The sequence below is a fragment of the Dreissena polymorpha genome, chromosome 8 (genome assembly GCF_020536995.1).
Source record: "Dreissena polymorpha isolate Duluth1 chromosome 8, UMN_Dpol_1.0, whole genome shotgun sequence".
NCBI classification, from domain to species: Eukaryota; Metazoa; Mollusca; class Bivalvia; order Myida; family Dreissenidae; genus Dreissena; species Dreissena polymorpha.
In genome coordinates this window covers 97,119,141-97,139,988 of record NC_068362.1, presented here as the reverse complement: position 1 = coordinate 97,139,988, position 20,848 = coordinate 97,119,141, and the positions used below count along the sequence as shown (strand labels likewise).

General features: G+C 36.1%; 1 protein-coding gene across 1 annotated transcript in view; it reads left to right on the top strand.

Moving 5' to 3' along the window:
* The window catches only part of LOC127841048 (unextended protein-like), a 41,641-nt gene that overhangs the window by 12,660 nt on the left and 8,133 nt on the right, over positions 1 to 20,848 (top strand). Inside the window, exons 3-4 of the mRNA XM_052369562.1 lie at positions 15,326 to 15,457; positions 19,336 to 19,491. Coding sequence (XP_052225522.1) covers positions 15,326 to 15,457; positions 19,336 to 19,491 — 288 coding nt within the window. The remainder of the gene's footprint in view (positions 1 to 15,325; positions 15,458 to 19,335; positions 19,492 to 20,848) is intronic.

Below are 20,848 nucleotides of genomic sequence, written 5' to 3'. Positions count from 1 at the left end.
CTTGTTACTAAGCTTACTAAAAGACTGATACACTCGGTGAGTAGAGCTTGTTACTGGGCTTACTAATAGACTGATACACTCGGTGAGTAGAGCTTGTTACTAGGCTTACTAAGAGACTGATACACTCGGTGAGTAGAGCTTGTTACTGGGCTTACTAAAAGAGACTGATACACTCGGTGAGTAGAGCTTGTTACTAGGCTTACTAATAGACTGATACACTCAGTGAGTAGAGCTTGTTACTAGGCTTACTAATAGACTGATACACTCGGTGAGTAGAGCTTGTTACTGGGCTTACTTATAGACTGATACACTCGGTGAGTAGAGCTTGTTACTGGGCTTACTAAGAGACTGATACACTCGGTGAGTAGAGCTTGTTACTGGGCTTACTAATAGACTGATACACTCGGTGAGTAGAGCTTGTTACTGGGCTTACTAAAAGAGACTGATACACTTGGTGAGTAGAGCTTGTTACTAGGCTTACTAATAGACTGATACACTCGGTGAGTAGAGCTTGTTACTAGGCTTACTAATAGACTGATACACTCGGTGAGTAGAGCTTGTTACTAGGCTTACTAAGAGACTGATACACTAGGTGAGTAGACTTTGTTACTAGGCTTACTAAGAGACTGATACACTCGGTGAGTAGAGCTTGTTACTAGGCTTACTAATAGACTGATACACTCTGTGAGTAGAGCTTGTTACTGGGCTTACTAATAGACTGATACACTCGGTGAGTAGAGCTTGTTACTAGGCTTACTAATAGACTGATACACTCGGTGAGTAGAGCTTGTTACTAGGCTTACTAAGAGACTGATACACTCGGTGAGTAGAGCTTGTTACTGGGCTTACTAATAGACTGATACACTCGGTGAGTAGAGCTTGTTACTGGGCTTACTAATAGACTGATACACTCGGTGAGTAGAGCTTGTTACTGGGCTTACTAATAGACTGATACACTCGGTGAGTAGAGCTTGTTACTAGGCTTACTAAGAGACTGATACACTCGGTGAGTAGAGCTTGTTACTGGGCTTACTAAGAGACTGATACACTCGGTGAGTAGAGCTTGTTACTAGGCTTACTAATAGACTGATACACTCGGTGAGTAGAGCTTGTTACTAGGCTTACTAAAAGACTGATACACTCGGTGAGTAGAGCTTGTTACTGGGCTTACTAATAGACTGATACACTCGGTGAGTAGAGCTTGTTACTAGGCTTACTAATAGACTGATACACTCGGTGAGTAGAGCTTGTTACTGGGCTTACTAATAGACTGATACACTCGGTGAGTAGAGCTTGTTACTGGGCTTACTAATAGACTGATACACTCGGTGAGTAGAGCTTGTTACTAGGCTTACTAATAGACTGATACACTCGGTGAGTAGAGCTTGTTACTGGGCTTACTAATAGACTGATACACTCGGTGAGTAGAGCTTGTTACTGGGCTTACTAAAAGAGACTGATACACTCGGTGAGTAGAGCTTGTTACTAGGCTTACTAATAGACTGATACACTCGGTGAGTAGAGCTTGTTACTAGGCTTACTAAGAGACTGATACACTCGGTGAGTAGAGCTTGTTACTAGGCTTACTAAGAGACTGATACACTCGGTGAGTAGAGCTTGTTACAAGGCTTACTAAGAGACTGATACACTCGGTGAGTAGAGCTTGTTACTAGGCTTACTAATAGACTGATACACTCGGTGAGTAGAGCTTGTTACTGGGCTTACTAATAGACTGATACACTCGGTGAGTAGAGCTTGTTACTAGGCTTACTAATAGACTGATACACTCGGTGAGTAGAGCTTGTTACTAGGCTTCCTAAGAGACTGATACACTCGGTGAGTAGAGCTTGTTACTGGGCTTACTAATAGACTGATACACTCGGTGAGTAGAGCTTGTTACTGGGCTTACTAATAGACTGATACACTCGGTGAGTAGAGCTTGTTACTGGGCTTACTAATAGACTGATACACTCGGTGAGTAGAGCTTGTTACTAGGCTTACTAAGAGACTGATACACTCGGTGAGTAGAGCTTGTTACTGGGCTTACTAAGAGACTGATACACTCGGTGAGTAGAGCTTGTTACTAGGCTTACTAATAGACTGATACATTCGGTGAGTAGAGCTTGTTACTAGGCTTACTAAAAGACTGATACACTCGGTGAGTAGAGCTTGTTACTGGGCTTACTAATAGACTGATACACTCGGTGAGTAGAGCTTGTTACTAGGCTTACTAATAGACTGATACACTCGGTGAGTAGAGCTTGTTACTGGGCTTACTAAAAGAGACTGATACACTCGGTGAGTAGAGCTTGTTACTAGGCTTACTAATAGACTGATACACTCAGTGAGTAGAGCTTGTTACTGGGCTTACTAATAGACTGATACACTCGGTGAGTAGAGCTTGTTACTAGGCTTAATAATAGACTGATACACTCGGTGAGTAGAGCTTGTTACTAGGCTTACTAAGAGACTGAAAAACTTGGTGAGTAGAGCTTGTTACTAGGCTTACTAATAGACTGATACACTCGGTGAGTAGAGCTTGTTACTAGGCTTACTAAGAGACTGATACACTCGGTGAGTAGAGCTTGTTACTGGATGAAACTGATACACTCGGTGAGTAAAGCTTGTTACTAGGCTTACTAAGAGACTGATACACTCGGTGAGTAGAGCTTGTTACTGGGCTTACTAAAAGGCTAATAGGGATATACAATTGGCGTTGTCCGTTCGTCTGTCACAAAACTTTATGGCTATATCTCAGAAACTATATAGATATATAAATATATATCTATATTTATATGTTGAAAGATATCAACATGAAGCATCATAGGTGTATAGATATCAAGGAGAAGAAGTGCCATGTACAGGAACCATACACTGTCTTTAATAGGAGTAACCAGTAATTTCTGTTGTTGTTTTTGTAGGATGGACCTTTTCAGGTCTATATTTCAGATAAAATACAACATTTGAACATGAAGCTTTATGGGTGTATAGATATAAATTAAGAAAATTGCCTTGAACAAGAACGATAACCCTACACTTTCTTAACTAAGGGTTATTGCCCATTGTTGTTCTCGTATTATGTAACTTTTCAAGGCTGTATCTCAGAAATGCTACAAGATTTCAACATGAAACTCCTAGAGTGTATAGATATCAATGTGAAGAATCGCAATGCATAAAAACAATAACCATTAACTCAATTTTTATGCTCTGGGTAGGGTGGCATATAGCAGTTGAACTGTCCGTCAGTATGTCAGTCTGTCCGTCCGTCCGAAAAAAAACTTTAACATTGGCCATAACTTTGTAAATATTGAGATAGCAGCTTGATATTTGGCATGCATGTGTATCTCATGGAGCTGCATATTTTGAGTGGTAAGATTTCAAGGTGAACATCATCCTTCAAGGTCTAGGGATCGAAAAAACAAATCCAAGGGAAGTAATAAGCTTTAAATGGACATAATTATCTGACCTGCCAAATTATATATATTTTTTAAATAGATCAAAGTGGCGCAGTAGGCGGCATTGTGTTTCTGACAAACAAATTATGGTAAAAGGTCAAGGTCATCCTTCAAGGTCTAAGGTAAAAAATACAAATCAAAGGGAAGTAATAAGCTTTAAAGGGAGATAATTATTCAATATTGAACATAGCAACTTGATATTTGGCATGCATGTGTATCTCATGGAGCTGCACATTGAGTGGTGAATCTACAGTCACGGTAGTGGCTTTTAATTATTTGCTACTAAAAATAGAGTGTGGCTTTTAATTATTTGGTACTAAAAATTGAGATTTGTTAGACACAATTATTTTCAAGGGAAGTCATTTATATAATTATAAATCTCATATTATATATTTCCTTAATACCAAGAATTTAACTTCTTTTCACAGTTACTGTACAGATTTTTTATTTTGATTATTTATAACTCAAATGAATGATTTGTCAAAGGTTTTTTTAAATGATATAATTATCTTTTTTTTTACTGTACTAATTTGTGAATGGTAGGGTTCATTACATACCTCTGGACTTATGTCTATAGGTACATGATGAATTGGAATTGGTTGGATTGGACAAAATCCAAGGGAAGTAATAAGCTTTAAAGGGAGAGGATTTCTATACCTTTCAAAGCGGCACAGTAGGGGGCATTGTGTTTCTGATGAACACATCTCTTGTTTTATGATTATACGGTATATCAAGGGATTTGCACCGATCCATGGCGGGGGATATCAATTTAATGAATGCTTGTTTCTTTTTTACTTCTTTATAGGACATAAGATATATTTTTAGCTCATATGAGCACAAAATGCGCATGGTGAGCTATTGTGGTACGAGGTTCTTTGGCGTCGTCAACAATTTGCTTCAAACTACATCTCCTAAACTGCCTGGCAGATTTTCACGAACTTAACAGAAATGGGTTACCATCAACCAAAGTTGTTTAAATTGTTAATGTGCGCGGGCATATGTATATCACCAGAGCTTAATATAGATTTTTAACATTGAAACTTATAACAAATCTACTTTGAAACTGCAAGGCTCACAGGTTTAATGTTTTGTGGTCCTCTACAATGTTCAGGCAAATAAAGTCCATGGGTTAAATTGGTTCTGCATTGGGATAATTTTTTTTACTGTTTATTTCCATATAAATATCTCAACTTTACTCTCTTCGAAATTTACTAGCAGGATAACACAAATTACAGTTCCCGTAAAGGAAATTTGTAGCAAGAAAAGTCAATGTATAAAGCGAATTTTTAGACACAATAAACGCTAATCTTTATCTCGCTGATATGGCTGGAAAGTCAGTGGCATTTAAACAATTAATAAAAGTATTAAAGGGTGTAAAACAGCGGAAAAAACCTGTCTCAGCATGGACGTCGCCATCTGGACTGTAGTAAGATTACCCCCTCAGTACTAAGTTAATTGGTTTAATCTGAAAGTTGCAGATAGAAATTTGCAAAAATGCGTAACAAATCATTTTTTGCAAAAGTTAGTACTTATAAATCAATCTGTACATTATGTTATTTAATCATATTGCTTCAAGTCAAATTCAGTGTGTTAGTTCATTCCGCAACGCACCAGAATCAAGTGGAGATACTCACACAGGCCCACAAAGCAGGTGAAAATGTGTCCATGTCATAATGTATCATGTGTAGGCAAAGCTGGGTTTCCACTGCCGATCTGATCAACTCGATCAAGCTCGAGCACTGGTCTGGTTCGTTCGGCATGAGTGGATGGGAAGGTCGGCATTGGTCGGGCTTCCTACCCGGCATTTTTTGACATGTCAAAAAATATTGAGTAGCTGTCGAGTAGGAAATTAATCGAGAAGCTCTCGGGAAGTGGTCATGTAATAGTCTAGCAGAAGATCGAGTTGATCGTGAAGCAATCGTGTGGCGATCGGATTGACACCTTTTACAGGAATTGTACCCGATCCGCTAGACCTCTACCCGAGTGATTTAAGATCGCAACACGATCCACTCGACCTCTATTCGATTTGATGTACAGATTTACTAGACTGCTACCTGACAGCTACTCAACCGTACACGATCACTTCCCGATTGCTATTCAACCATACACGAGCTCTGTACCCGATCCGCTCGACCTCTACCCGAGTTATTTTAGATCGCTTTGTACGACTGTAGTACGACCATCACAATATGGTGGTGTGAAGATCTGGTAGCGATCGAGCTGAGGTCCACTTTGTCGAGCTGAGATCGTATAGGGCACGCATATAAGTCGAGATGATCAAGCGGAAATCAGAAAGATGGTTGAGTGGACGTCGTGAATGAGTCGTGTGGGGGTCGTGTGTTATCAACAAGAGGTCGAGAAGGAGTCGTGTATACCCTTTTTAGTCGAGCTTGGTCAAGTTTGGTCTGGAAATTTCGGTGATCGGGATGATCGGATCGTCAGTGGGAACCCACCTCAACACAGTCACACATAAATTATGTTAGTCAGGAGATTATAGTGAGGGACATATTGTTTTTGCCCTGTCTGTTGGTTTGTGTGTTTGTTTGCCCCAACTTTAACATTTGCAATAACTTTTGCAATATGACAACTTTTGCCACACGACAAGAGGTCGAGAAGGAGTCGTGTATTGTACTACAGTCGTACAAAGCGATCTAAAATAACTCGGGTAGAGGTCGAGCAGATCGGGTACAGAGCTCGTGTATGGTCAAATAGCAATCGGGAAGTGATCGTATACGGTCGAGTAGCTGTCGGGTAGCAGTCTTGTAAATCTGTACATCAAATCGAATAGAGTTCGAGTGGATCGTGTTGCGATCTTAAATAACTCGGATAGAGGTCGAGCGGATCGGGTTCAGATCCTGTAAAAGGTGTCAATCTGATCGCCACACGACTTGATATTTGGCATGCATGTGTATCTCCTGGAGCTGCACATTTTGAGTGGTGAAAGGTCAAGGTCATCCTTCAAGGTCAAAGGTCAAATGTATAGCTTCAAAGCGGCGCAAAAGGGGACATAGTGTTTCTGACAAACACATATCTTGTTTATAATACATTCTCATATCTGTCCCGACTATCAAAAAACCCTTCCCCATATTTTGTGTTATAAATATTATAAAATATTAACAATTGGCAACTTAAAAATTCCAAAATCGTAATAAACAAGCATCTTACTCGCTTGATACTGTAGCTTAGTGTTCAGTTTCCTATCAACTAATAGTTGATACTAAACACAACTCATGTTAGTTTAAAGAATATTTTTTAGAACAAGTTATATATATGGTTATAAATTTACACACTTGCAAGTACATGTTACACGGAATTACTTATCCTGAGCAATAACAAAACATGGCTATTGACAATCAACAATTCTAATAATGTGATAATATTATCAAGTGTGTTTTATAACATGAGCTTGTTACAAAATGTTACAGATTGATTGATTTTGATAATTTTTGTATAACCTTGTCAGATGTTGCCATGATACATCTCTAGTTAGAGGTTAACTTTTATGTGAAAACTCAATTTAATTTACCCCAAAGTCGTGAATTATTATTTGTATAATGATCGATCCCTATTAATTTTAGATCTCTTGGGTTTAATCATAGTATCCTGTTACAACTTGATTCAGCGTGCAAAATAACAGTTTAATCCATAACTATTTGAGTGTTGGCTGTCTACAGGACACATAATGCATTCACTCATGTGCTAGCTGAAGTAAAGTTGAGTTAAATCAACAGTATTGATCACTTACACTAATGTAATTCATTACTTTGTCCTTGTACTCATGACTCATATATGTTTTTTTGCTTAAATGGACAATAACAATGTCATGATAAGGATTTCTTTATACATGTACTGCACAAGACTTTCAAGTTCAAAACAAGACAAAGTTAATACCTGGTTGATAATAGGTGTAGTGGTATAGCTTAAAATCTCCAGATTTTTTAGCTAGAATTATTAGATTTCTGAAAGTGTTTTTGGTGTTATTTTAAGTGGTTATTCGGTTTTCCTATTAAGATTTAATTTGAGATCTTGATGGTTGAATGTTACATGTATTTTAAATGAAAGAGCAGATGAAAGGCTTGCATGGTATCATTTTTGCCCCACCACATGTCAGCTGTCTGTCATTGGGTAGAGATTTATCATATGCTGGTGAAAGCTTAAACAATAGCTCAGTCTTTTGTCTGTCTTTTGAAATGAATTTAAAATTGGTTAATGATATGCATGTAAGAGAAATCAAGTTAGCAAAATAGATGCAAACTCCTGGTTAGATATTCTGTTGTGGATTAATATGTTCTTTAAATTGCAAAAGAATCAGATACAATTGCATTGTTATAGAAATTAATTTAGTTGCGTCCTCAATGTAATTGTAATTTGTTTTACGTCAGATCATGTTTGTATCAATAATTTTTGTTTATGTGTATTTATGCCAACAAAAACAATAAATATTCTTTGTGGTTGTGATGTGTGGCTATCCTATAATTGAAGTTATCTCCTTCTGGTTACAGTCCTACCAATCAGATCTCAAATGATTAAACATTTAATGGCCCTATACACTAACAAGCACTCTTTTCAGAATGGGAATCTTTTAATGCACTGCGTATATTTAGTTCAATTTATTATGTTTGAAAATAAAATTTTCTCTTACCTGTACTTCTAGGTTTTGGTCTGCTATGTCTGTACATCAGGGGTGTAGCTGCTATTAGGCACAGCAGGCTCGAACCTACATTTTTTTTTTGAAACATAGAAAAAATAACAATGCTTCAACTTCGAAAAACGCATTAAAATGTTGACCCTGAGCTGGGTTACGTGTTAGAAATCTGCATTTCATATTGACATAATCCTCAAACAATGGATTGTGGTCGTGTTCAAATGACATATCTTCCAATTATCAACTCTTTTTCTTTCTATGTGTATAGATTCTAGCTCGCTTCTTTTCACGTGACTTGCTGTTACAAGTTTACATAGATCTAGATGTAGATCTACTTGTCTCCATTTCAACACTACATTAATTAAGTTGTAATCGAGTATCGTTGGATTTAAAAAAACACATTCCGAATGATGTTTATGATCGCGGAAATTTAATATGGAGCACTTGCCCCCGTATCCTGATCCATTGACTGAATCCAGGTCGGTTCTGTCCCTTGATGCAGTGTCCGACAAATCCGGAGCCCGGGGGCTACCAAAATTTTTCATCGGGCTACTGAAATTTTCCAGCTGACGCCCGCCGGGCTACTATAAATCTATAAGAGCGGTAGCCCGGTTTATTGACAGACATACGGAGATAAACACGCTGACCATGTGTTTGTACACTGTGTATTGCTTATAATCCGATAACAAAGTGCAATCAATTATCTAATCAGTCACCGATCACTTGCGGTAATGTCTTAAACAGTAAGTCTATTTTAATCATCCAATCAGAATCAACATTTGTCGTCTGCTAATAATATAATGAGAGCCGGTTGGATAGTTGGCGCACATGATGCAACATCGTTTCGCAGTTTGGAATTCTTTGTTAACCGAAACAATGAGTAATAGCGACAACGTTTTTGATGTCGTTAAATATCCAAGGACGCCAAACATTAAATAAATCAAAACAATAGCGGATTCTTCAAAACGGTAACGAAACCGAAAATCAATATTAATGACAACTTTGTAAACGTGGTTAACACCTGCTAATTAGTTTGCATTGTCAATTAATAATTGGATTAATCGACTGTTAATCAATAATCCCATATATGCCCGATTTATATTTTTAAAACCAAATTATGGGTGGGTAATATAGACAATAAGAGTCATAAACACAAATGTTTGAAATTTTCTAAAGTGTCAAATGAATTTCGGCATATGGTTCTATTTAAAGATATGATGAAATAAGCTCCCAATCAGGAACGTTGTATTGCAACATGCGTAAATAACCTGCCACGGTTTGCACGCGTTGTGTACAGCTATTTTAGGTTACAAAATTCTACATTTAAAAATGAATTTCTTTGTCCTGATAAAAAGCGCGCGAAAATTGGCGTGGGTGTATTTATTTGTAAATAAAATTTTCGTAGCGTGTACAACATTGAGATCATTTAATTTCCATTAAAAGTTTCGTTGTGAATTTCAACTAAAGTACCGGGGTATCTCGCGAATTATTTGGCATTGACATTTTCTCATAATAAAATATCATGTAAGCACGCTGTATCGTTACTGTTACGCTCAGTATCAGTTCCTTCATTATTGAAACAATTATTGTATTGTATACTGACTGCACACAAGTGTCATAACATACGGATGCAATACGTAAATTCGGACAGTACTTAAAGTCGGACACAAGTAAATAAATGATTTAATACTCTTGATTTCTTGAAACTCGGTTTTTGTTGTTAAAAAGGGCAATTGCATTGATTAACACCTTACGAGTCAATCGTATTGATCATCTAAACGCTTTATTTACGTTTACGACTTAACGTGCTGTCCGAATTTAAGTACACATACATGTGCACATACATGTAATATCTACATGTAGTATATGATTTTCTTTAGTACATTTACATTTAAGTACACCGTGTGCCTGTACTGTAACATTAATTTACGATATTGACTGTGTACATCAGACTACTTGCTGTTTTATGTATATGTATGTATACATATTATGTATATGTAAATGAAAAAATAAAATAAAGATGAAAACCTGCCTCTTATCATTTTGTAGGAAAATTTTATGGGCTACCAAATATTTTTATTGGTAGCCCAGTGGGCTACCTGAAAAATAAGAAATTTGTCGGACACTGCTTGATGCCATTGATTTCAAAATAATCGGTTTTCCATTTGATTTGATCTCCCCACTCATTCCATCCCGCGAAACCCTTAAAGTTGAATCTTTTTCATTGACTTGATTCTGATGATGATGATGATATTGATGATGATTAGGAAGATGAATATTATTAATTATTTTTTTGAATGAAAATTTTGTTTTATAGCTGATTTTAGAAAGCAAGAAATAAAATTATTTTAAGTCTATACATTGCTTAGTATATGTACACATATTTACCATTTTGTTTATACAAAAATTGAACAGTTGGCCATGCACTCATCAACTCCAGACTCCCTATGACCCAGCCCCCTCTTAAGAGGCCACCCCGCTTAAGCAGCCAATTTGACCGTTTCCCTTGACTGGCTGCTTAAGAGGGGTTGGACTGTAATTATGTTGTAGGACAATATTGCCTGTGTCAGCATTAAGGACAGTTGTCACATACAGTTGATCTGCAAACTGAATAATTGTTTTACGTTATTTTCTATGAGGGCCATCAACTTTTCTTGTAACATATTATATAGGATCTGGCACGAGTTGTCATATCATAACATATTTTATTAAACGAGTTCAGGAATTGTTTTAGTAAGCGAGATTTGGCGAGCTTACTAACAAATTTCCTGGACCAGTTTAATAAAATATGGTGTGAAATGACGAGTGTCAGATCTTTTTTATCACATGCTTTTACATGAGCAAATTAAATAAATATTTACGCAAACATAATGTTAAATCACGAATGTTGTTTCGAACGAAAACTAAGCCAATGAAAACGCTTAAAAAGTATATAACACATGCGTTAGAAAAAAATAATCGTAATGGTTATATAACATGGGAAACAGGGTATGGCATGTGATAAAAAATAATATGTGATTTCATTGTATTAATGTGTTAATGTTCACATTTATTCTTTTGCATAGTGTCCAATTTGGGCATTCCTGTATTTAATATTAGTACTGGCTGAGATACAGGAAATATAATACATGCCAAGGACATAAATATGATAGCTTGCTAACATGTACAACTGTACCTGATTCTGTATTAGCATAAATTATACACTTACTTATACGCGTTTTTATGTCCCCCACTATAGTAGTGGGGGACATATTGTTTTTGCCCTGTCTGTTGGTCTGTTGGTCTGTCTGTTTGCGCCAACTTTAACATTTTGCAATAACTTTTGCTATATTGAAGATAGCAACTTCATATTTGTCATGCATGTGTATCTCATGAAGCTGCACATTTTAAGTGGTGAAAGGTCAAGGTCAAGGTCATCCTTCAAGGTCAGAGGTCAAATATATGTGGCCAAAATCGCTCATTTTATGAATACTTTTGCAATATTGAAGATAGCAACTTGATATTTGGCATGCATGTGTATCTCATGGAGCTGCACATTTTGAGTGGTGAAAGGTCAAGGTCATCCTTCAAGGTCAGAGGTCAATTATATGTGGCCAAAATCGCTCATTTTATGAATACTTTTGCAATATTGAAGATAGCAACTTGATATTTGGCATGCATGTGCATCTCATGGAGCTGCTCATTTTGAGTGGTGAAAGGTCAAGGTCAAGGTCATCCTTCAAGGTCAGAGGTCAAATATATGTGGCCGAAATCGCTTATTTTATGAATACTTTTGCAATATTGAAGATAGCAACTTGATATTTGGCATGCATGTGTATCTCATGGAGCTGCACATTTTGAGTGGTGAAAGGTCAAGGTCAAGGTCATCCTTCACAAGGTCAAGGTCATCCTACAATGTCAAACATCATATAGGGGGACATTGTGTTTCACAATCACATCTTGTTGTAAATTGTTTACATGTACAAGAGCTAATCAATGTGTGATTATTATTAATGTATTTTAGTCTGTCCTAGCGTCTAGAAAAAGGCCTTGGCAAACAGCGTAGACATGATGAGACGCCGCATGATGCGGCGTCTCATAAGGGTCTGCGCTGTTTGCTTTAAGGAATTTCTGTAAGAATTATTCTACTTAAAGAAATAAATATACGTGACATCCCTAATTTTGGAAATAAATTGATCCAATTTTGAAGGATGGGAGCTATATAGAGTCCACTAGGCATAAATGGGTTAATTTGTAAAATATGATTGTTATCTAAATAATCGCAAAGACAAAAGACTATCATACTTGGTTGAATAAACTGAATAGTGTTTGCGTATAAAATGTTCAATGTGTGTACATAAAAGGTACTTAATGTGTGCATATAACATGTACGCTATGTGTGCATGTAAAATATACTTGATGTGTTAATGTAAAATGTTCTTAATGTGTGCATATGATATGTGCTTTATGTGTGCAAATAAAATGAATTTAATGTGTGCAAATAAATTGAATTTAATGTGTGCAAATAAAATGAATTTAATGTGTGCATATAAAATGAACTTAATGTAAAGAAATAAAATGTTCTTTATGTGTGCATAATATTATACACACATATAAAACGTAGGAAAAAACATTCTTGCCATTTTTGTAACATTATGCATCAAAACTAACTGTCAAGCGCCTTTGAAACCTTTTTTTACATATACATGTATTTGAACTGGCCGACATTTTAAACATGCGAGCGATTTTATTGGTTCAGCACGAAGGTGTGTCTTTAATCCCTGAAGATTTCATACTTGAAGCGGGTCAGATTGTTGACGAGTAGGTTACCGAGATGTGTATCGTGTTATGTCTTAAAATTTTACTCAGCATTTGTAAAAATATTGCAAGATATGTAACTTACCAGAAAGGAAATTAATGTCTTCGTTGAATAAGACCAAGATCGTGAAAATCGCTGCACAATTGATGAAGATATGGCTGTTCAAAGCGAAGTGCACCCTGTTTTGGGGTCATTTTGAGTTGAATACCTTGTTATATATTCATTTGAACATGAATTTTTTTTCAGAAAAGTTAATTTTTCGTAATAATTTGATTATTTTTCATTCAAAATGATGTTTTTACTAATAAATATCATAGCCACACGCTAACCACCTGTGAATAAAATGTACTCAATTTTTGCAAAAGAAATGTATGTTACATGTGCATACATGTATAATGTTTGTATTTATGCAAATGTTAAGTTTCAGAATTATGTAAAAGATGTCAAAACTGTCTTGTTGCGTAAGGCATCTGTCTGTCTGTCTGTCTGATAGTAAGCTATTATTTCAGGTGACCATGTTTCAGTAAGTTGCAGACCTGACATTGCCAATTAACACTGCCCCATGGCAAAATGACATGAAAATCATTTAGGCATGTGACAATCTTCACTTTTGACAAGTGAGGATCTTATTGAACATGTTAAAAAAGATATTTCTTACTTATAAAATGAGAAAAACGCCATTTGTCTTTGGTAGTGCACACATTTTCGGCACTTTCAGCTGTAAACTTGATGCAGCGATAACGTAAGAGGTCTTTGTAAAAGTCTGTTTCTGCATTAGAGGCATATCTGTGAAGTGTTTTGTAAAAATCCATTTAGTAAATGTAGATATATAAGGTTGGAAGTATGGTATGTATCCTATACACCTCATGAATTTATCGGGACCCTCAAACTTAAAAAAGGACTTTTTAAAGTTTTCTACAGCCTGAAACTTTAAAAAAAGGGATTCATTAAGATTGCTTCAGTAAGACAATATTTGTTTATGCTTTTTTTTAATGGTTTGTTTAAAAAGCACATTTTATTTTTAAGCAATAAATTAGGGTGTTTAAGTAAAAATTATAGTAAATTTATTATAAGATGACCAATATTAGGCATTTCATTCAAATGTAGACATAACTGGTTTGATTATAAAGTGTTTTATTTTTATATTCTTTGGAAATTAGAAATTGCATTTAAATAGAAATTCTATTGACAAAGCACTTAGGCTTTTTGAAACCCAAACAGACAGGACAATGTGAAGTCAACATCCATTCTTTTATCATCAACAATCAGGAAGCACTTTGGCCTATGATCAGCACAATTGATGTGCTCCATTATAACTTACATTATAACCCCTACAGTTTTCATCGAACCTGAACCAAACTTTATGAAACTGTTAATTGTCCTTAACAGGCCAAATCTCATGAGGCACTTCAAAGTTATTTCCCTTTATAAACACAATAGATGCAAACATTTCTCTTTCTTTTCTAATAACTCACTCACTTTTTACTGAATCTTCACCAAACAGAAGTCACTTACATGTATTTAAGTTTTCACAGAATCAGCTTTTTTGTTTCATTGGGCAAACACTCAGTTTCAACCAAAAAGTCAACACTATTTTATTTGAATAGTTATTATTTGGTTATAATTTGATTAGCAAAATATAAAATTTTGACTTAAAGTCATATACTTTGTGAATCCTTGCAAAACAATTTACAACTATTACAACATTTTGTCATGAACAAAAATGTTATGAATTTTTTTACTTATACTTAAAATGTAAAGGTTTAATACAGAGAATGCAGTTCACGGTTACTGTAAGCTTACAATTACTTTTATTTAAACTTTGAATTGTTTTAACAAAAATTATGCCTGTGGTCAACATTAATGTTACTTTGACATTGAGTTGAGTAGAATTCATTAAGAATATCCCACTTATTTGCTGTTACAGTGCCAATAATTTTTGAAACAGACGAGTATGAAAATAGGCCACATTGATAGCCATGCATGTATAATTGGCTAGCAAGTATCCCAGTTCCTGTTAGCATGCTATAGGTGTGTGCACAGCCATAATGTTGGCACCTCCAGCTTTTGGTTCATTGGCTTCACTGTTCAGTCGCTAACTAATAAATGATTCAGCTTAACTGTGATGGACATAAATCTATAATGTACAACAAATGCCCTTTGCTTTTATTGAAAAAGTTTTCTCTTGGGTTTCCTTGTGGTCACACTTTTGAGCTGCCAGGTTTAGAAGCACAAATGTCAGTGTGCCGACATTTTGTTAGTCACTTTTTCCAAATAAGATGCAGAATTTGCGTTATTTAAATATTATTTACTGAATTTATTTGTAATAACATGTAATGTCCTCAAACTGCTTGCACACCATATGCATAGAAAGAACACCTTAATATTTAACTGTTACTCTATTCTTGGTGTATTTTCTCGCTTCAGTCGACAACAAAAAGAAGATGCCTCGTATGCTGCCTCGCCAGGACTTCAGTGTTTTCAACCAGTCAGAGGACGACAATCGACACATCCTCCCGCCACAGATGTCTGTCGCAGCCTTCCAGTTCCTGTCAACATGTATGAAAAAAAGAGCACAATAACAGTCTTTAATGCCCTTGCCTGCATTCACCGACCATTTCTGTTAGAGCTCAAGAAATAAGGGTCATTTTATACATATATAGCATTTATTCATGGGAGCCAAACACATGCCTTCTCTGAAATATGTCCTTTTGATATTTTTTGTTCAGCGGACACTCAGTTGCCAACAAAGAAGGTTAACAATGATTATTTGGTCCTTAACTTGGTTGCTATTTATGATGACAATGTGGACGAATCCATTTTTTTCAGTGTGGAAAATTATTGGGATGACATATGTTCAAGTGTGTAAACCTTTGGGTGGGCATGTATTGTCTGACTGAAATTTGACGGGAGGGTACCAGTATATGTTCCGAAGGGCACAAAGCTTACATGAAAATTCACGTATTGATTCCTAGAATAATATGGTTATGTGGCATTTCCATATTTCTTGTGTATATTAATATTTTGCAGGGGTTTCACTGGCCCCAAAAAAGTTGTCGCCACTTTTTCACGGAGTGAAAACTGTCAGTTATTCCAACCTTATTAATAAGAACAATCATTTAAAGAAACCTTACTACATTAAACAGATATATTTGGTCACTTGGACATGATATACATCAGCTTCTGTTGTTAAAACGTTTTCTGTTAGTGGTGGATGATATCCAGGTTCAATTAAATGAATGTTTTTCACGCCTATTTCCTGACAGAAAGACCCAGATAATTGCCACCATCAATTCTAATTGCCTGAAATAACATAAAACATGTTTTTACAAACTATCAACAACAAACCAACACATAAATGTCCCCATCTTTAAATGTCAGAATTTTAACATATCCGAAATATAGTACATCGAGTGAATTATATACTTTTTATTTCAGAAATTGTTGGTATCTTAATCAAATTATATCCTTTCCAGAACATTATAATTATGAAACATTTAAACAGAAATGCTCACAAATACCTGATGAAACAAGTTTTTATTTGTTTTTGTGGAGAAATTAAATGCTTTTGCCAGCCCCATGATTTGATTAAAGAAATAGCGGCCCTAATAATCATTATAATTATTGATCGTCGTGACACTTTGTCCCCATGTTACTTAATTTATTGCTCAATATCATAAAGGAGCCGTTAATCCGATAATAACCCCCATAAAACTTGACAATAGCAGTAAAAACACCGTTTGTAACACTTACACGCTTCAGTGATATCAGTGATGCACTCTGCACTGTAGGTCGCTTACATCGTCGTAAATCAATATTTACAAGTAAAAGACGATGGCCGCTTATGCACGCAAGCTTTCGATTTGCAGTACATTTTCGGATAGGCTTTTAATCATTTTACCGATTTTTTTTTAATTCGCCACTTTTAACAAATTGGAGCCACTTTTAAAAAAATTAGGGCCATTGGCGCCAATGGCAATCGACAGCGAAACCCCTGTTTTGTTCAACTTTGCCTCACCTGCCAAATTTTTATCGCAAAACTATACAGACAAGTTGCTTGTAAATTTTTTCCTAAACTATTTGAAGAAATGATCGGTTAATTTTATGACATGTTACACCAAAATGTCATGCATTTTTTGATGAGCATTTTGATCAGAATTTGTACTCAACTGTAAGTAATCTGTGAAAATATAACCTTTCAGTGAAATCCAACATATTTAGAAAGTCATAGGAATTTACATTTAGTCTAACTGATTGTAAATATCTTCCTTCATTTTTGTCATTTTTAAGATGCCATAATTGTTCCCTGAGCTATATATTGAGAAGCAAAGTAGTAACTGGCTCAGTCCCGACAAGTAAAATTGATATTTTCCATGATCATGGTATGTACATATATTGATTTTGTTCTTGATGTGAGATCAATAGTCCATTCCACCCTCCTGGTGTGCTTTTCCAGTCATAGACTTTCATGATTATCTTTCCGGATTGAAGTAAACACATAAGCGATAATTCAATGTGAAATGATTAAAGTCATTGAATAAATGTTGATTTTTTTTTATAAAAAAACTCTTGTATCAGTATCTTAACAAGAGTTAACTTGTAAAGAAAATAAAACTGGGGCAACAGTAAATGGCACTGTAGATCAGCTTGATTTGTTTTCACATTATAGTATTTTGCAGAAAACACTACTAGCTTATAGCAGTGGAAACCCGCTTTACCCACCACACTCTAAGAAAGGATTTGACGCCAAAATAGATTAATGTACATGAGGCTACAAAAATGTCATAGTCATGTTTGTGCATCAATCTTACAAGCTTACACACCAAGTGTATGAACATTGTTACATTGTTGGTAAAACAGTGAATTTCAGGCTCCCTAAATGGTTTAAAGTGTTGTCAATCCAAACAAGACAATGGTGATACCACTTATGATTTATCATATCTTCAAAGTGCATTAGTTTACCGTACTCAAGTACGGTAAAACCCCAGTCATAAGTCCATAATAAATTTCATTCAAAAATTGTTGTAAAAAAATGGTAGTTAACACACCGTCTCATTTGACATGAACATGGCTATTACCAGTACTTGAATATTTATTCCTATGGGATGGTTAATGTAAGCGCTGGATGAAAGCACTTTAAGATTAATCATTACATTTGTGTCCATTTATTGATTTTGATGACTCCAGTGTAGCTGAAAACATGTTTAAGCGATATTGATGTCAATAAGTTTTTGATGCCCGACAATGTACCCAATTCTTTTTGTAAAATTACCTAAGCATCGATGGTTAGCCAAAGTTTTTCTATACCCGGTAACATGTATTATTCAAATTTTCATCAATCATTAAGCAATTACTTGGAATTATGATGCAAAGGCCTAGTCTGATTGGTTTAATTGAAACACTTCAGAATAATAAAAAATTAGTTGTTAATTTATGCTTGATTGGTCATTGTCGGCTCGGGTTCTACTTAAATGTACCCCGGGTACTCGTAAGTATACTTAAATGTACCTCAGGTACAGAAAATATACTAACTATTTCCGGGCAAATTTAGACTGTACCCAAGTTTTATTCCCACTCAAAATCCGATGTCATAAAACACGCTACGGAATACGACACCTATTTCTATTTTAACAAAACCTGTCTTGACATGCTTTTTGTCCCCTACCAGTGAAACCGGAGGGGACTTATGGTTTGCACTGTGTCTGTCTGTCTGTCTGTCTGTCTGTCTGTCTGTCTGTCTGTCTGTCTGTCTGTCTGTCTGTCTGTCTGTCTGTCTGTCTGTCTGTCTCACTTTTCTGGATCCTGCGATAACTTTTAAAGTTCTTCATATTTTTTCATGAAACTTGAAACATGGATAGATGGCAATATGGAGATTATGCCCATCATTTCATTTTGTTCCTACGTCAAAAATTCTGGTTGCTATGGCAACAACAACAAAAATAAAATTACTGACAATGGTGGAGTTTCACCGGTAGGGGACCATATTGCTTGGCAATCTCTTGTTTGAGTAGGAATTTCAATAATATAGAGGTCATTTTACAGAATATAGACATGAATATTAACATAATTAATATAAAAAAAATAAATAGCCAACAACGACCAATTTAGAGTAAGAATTCAAGGGTACATTTCATTATATTTTCCGTACTCGGGGTACATTTAAGTAAACTTACAAGTACCCGGGGTACATTTAAGTAGTACCAAGCCAACAATGACCAATCGAGCTTAATTGACCTGTTAGAAAGTTTGGCAAATCATTTCAACTGAAAACATCATCTAACATACATATTTGCTGACAAAACAATAACTGTAATTTTTAATGGGGCTCTTTATCAGACACCCTTCTACATTTGGTATTGATACCCCACCTTAGTTGTGTTCTTTGCCAACATTCAGATCTGTGAGGGTATCATGATAGAGTTGTTTGCTCATTGCAGCGGTGGAACTGTTTGGCGAAAAGAACATTTCCGACAACATTCTGAGGAAGTTGATCAAGCAGAACATCGTTGTTGAGGTGAACGGACAGAAGCACAAGGAACAGTTCCTCTACAAGGAGGGTGTACCCTGTGATTACTTTGTGCTTATACTGCAGGGTATGTAGGGGCACAGGGGTGTACCCTGTGATTACTTTGTGCTTATACTGCAGGGTATGTAGGGGCACAGGGGTGTACTCTGTGATTACTTTGTGCTTACACTGCAGGGTATGTAGTACCTCTACAAGGAGGGTGTACCCTGTGATTACTTTGTGCTTATACTGCAGGGTATGTAGGGGCACAGGGGTGTACCCTGTGATTACTTTGTGCTTATACTGCAGGGTATGTAGGGGCACAGGGGTGTACCCTGTGATTACTTTGTGCTTATACTGCAGGGTATGTAGGGGCACAGGGGTGTACCCTGTGATTACTTTGTGCTTACACTGCAGGGTATGTAGTACCTCTACAAGGAGGGTGTACCCTGTGATTACTTTGTGCTTATACTGCAGGGTATGTAGGGGCACAGGGGTGTACCCTGTGATTACTTTGTGCTTATACTGCAGGGTATATAGGGGCACAGGGGTGTACCCTGTGATTACTTTGTGCTTATACTGCAGGGTATGTAGGGGCACAGGGGTGTACCCTGTGATTACTTTGTGCTTATACTGCAGGGTATGTAGTACCTCTACAAGGAGGGTGTACCCTGTGATTACTTTGTGCTTATACTGCAGGGTATGTAGGGGCACAGGGGTGTACCCTGTGATTACTTTGTGCTTATACTGCAGGGTATGTAGGGGCCTCTACAAGGAGGGTGTACCCTGTATTTACTTTATGCTTATACTGCAGGGTATGTAGGGGCAAAGGGGAGTACCTCTACAAGGAGGGTGTACCCTGTGATTACTTTGTGCTTATACTGCAGGGTATGTAGTACCTCTACAAGGAGGGTGTACCCTGTGATTACTTTGTGCTTATACTGCAGGGTATGTAGGGGCACAGGGGAGTATTGATAGGCCTTTAAGACATGCATATATATATATATATATATATATATATATATATATATATATATATATATATATATATATATATATATATATATATATATATATATATATATATATATATAATTAATTACAACTGTTGATTTATTTGTTGTCATTTCACAGTTAAGGTGGAACATATTGGGTTTCCAAATTTTAGAAGTTGAGGATAAGGCCATTTATCTAGAAATGCAACTGTACAGTGATTTCTTTGTGCTTACTTTCAGCAAGATTGATCATTATATGTGAATCTTGCGGAAATGTGTCTTATGCTTAATTTATTATATATACACAGTGTCCTTCAGCTGCAGCGGGATAGTACCCCCATTCAATTCAGTGCTTGATTTTGAGCAAGGAACCTATTGCTGAACACTAAGGCACAAAACAAATGTAGTAGACTGGACACATACTGACACAACAAAGTCACAAACAATGAT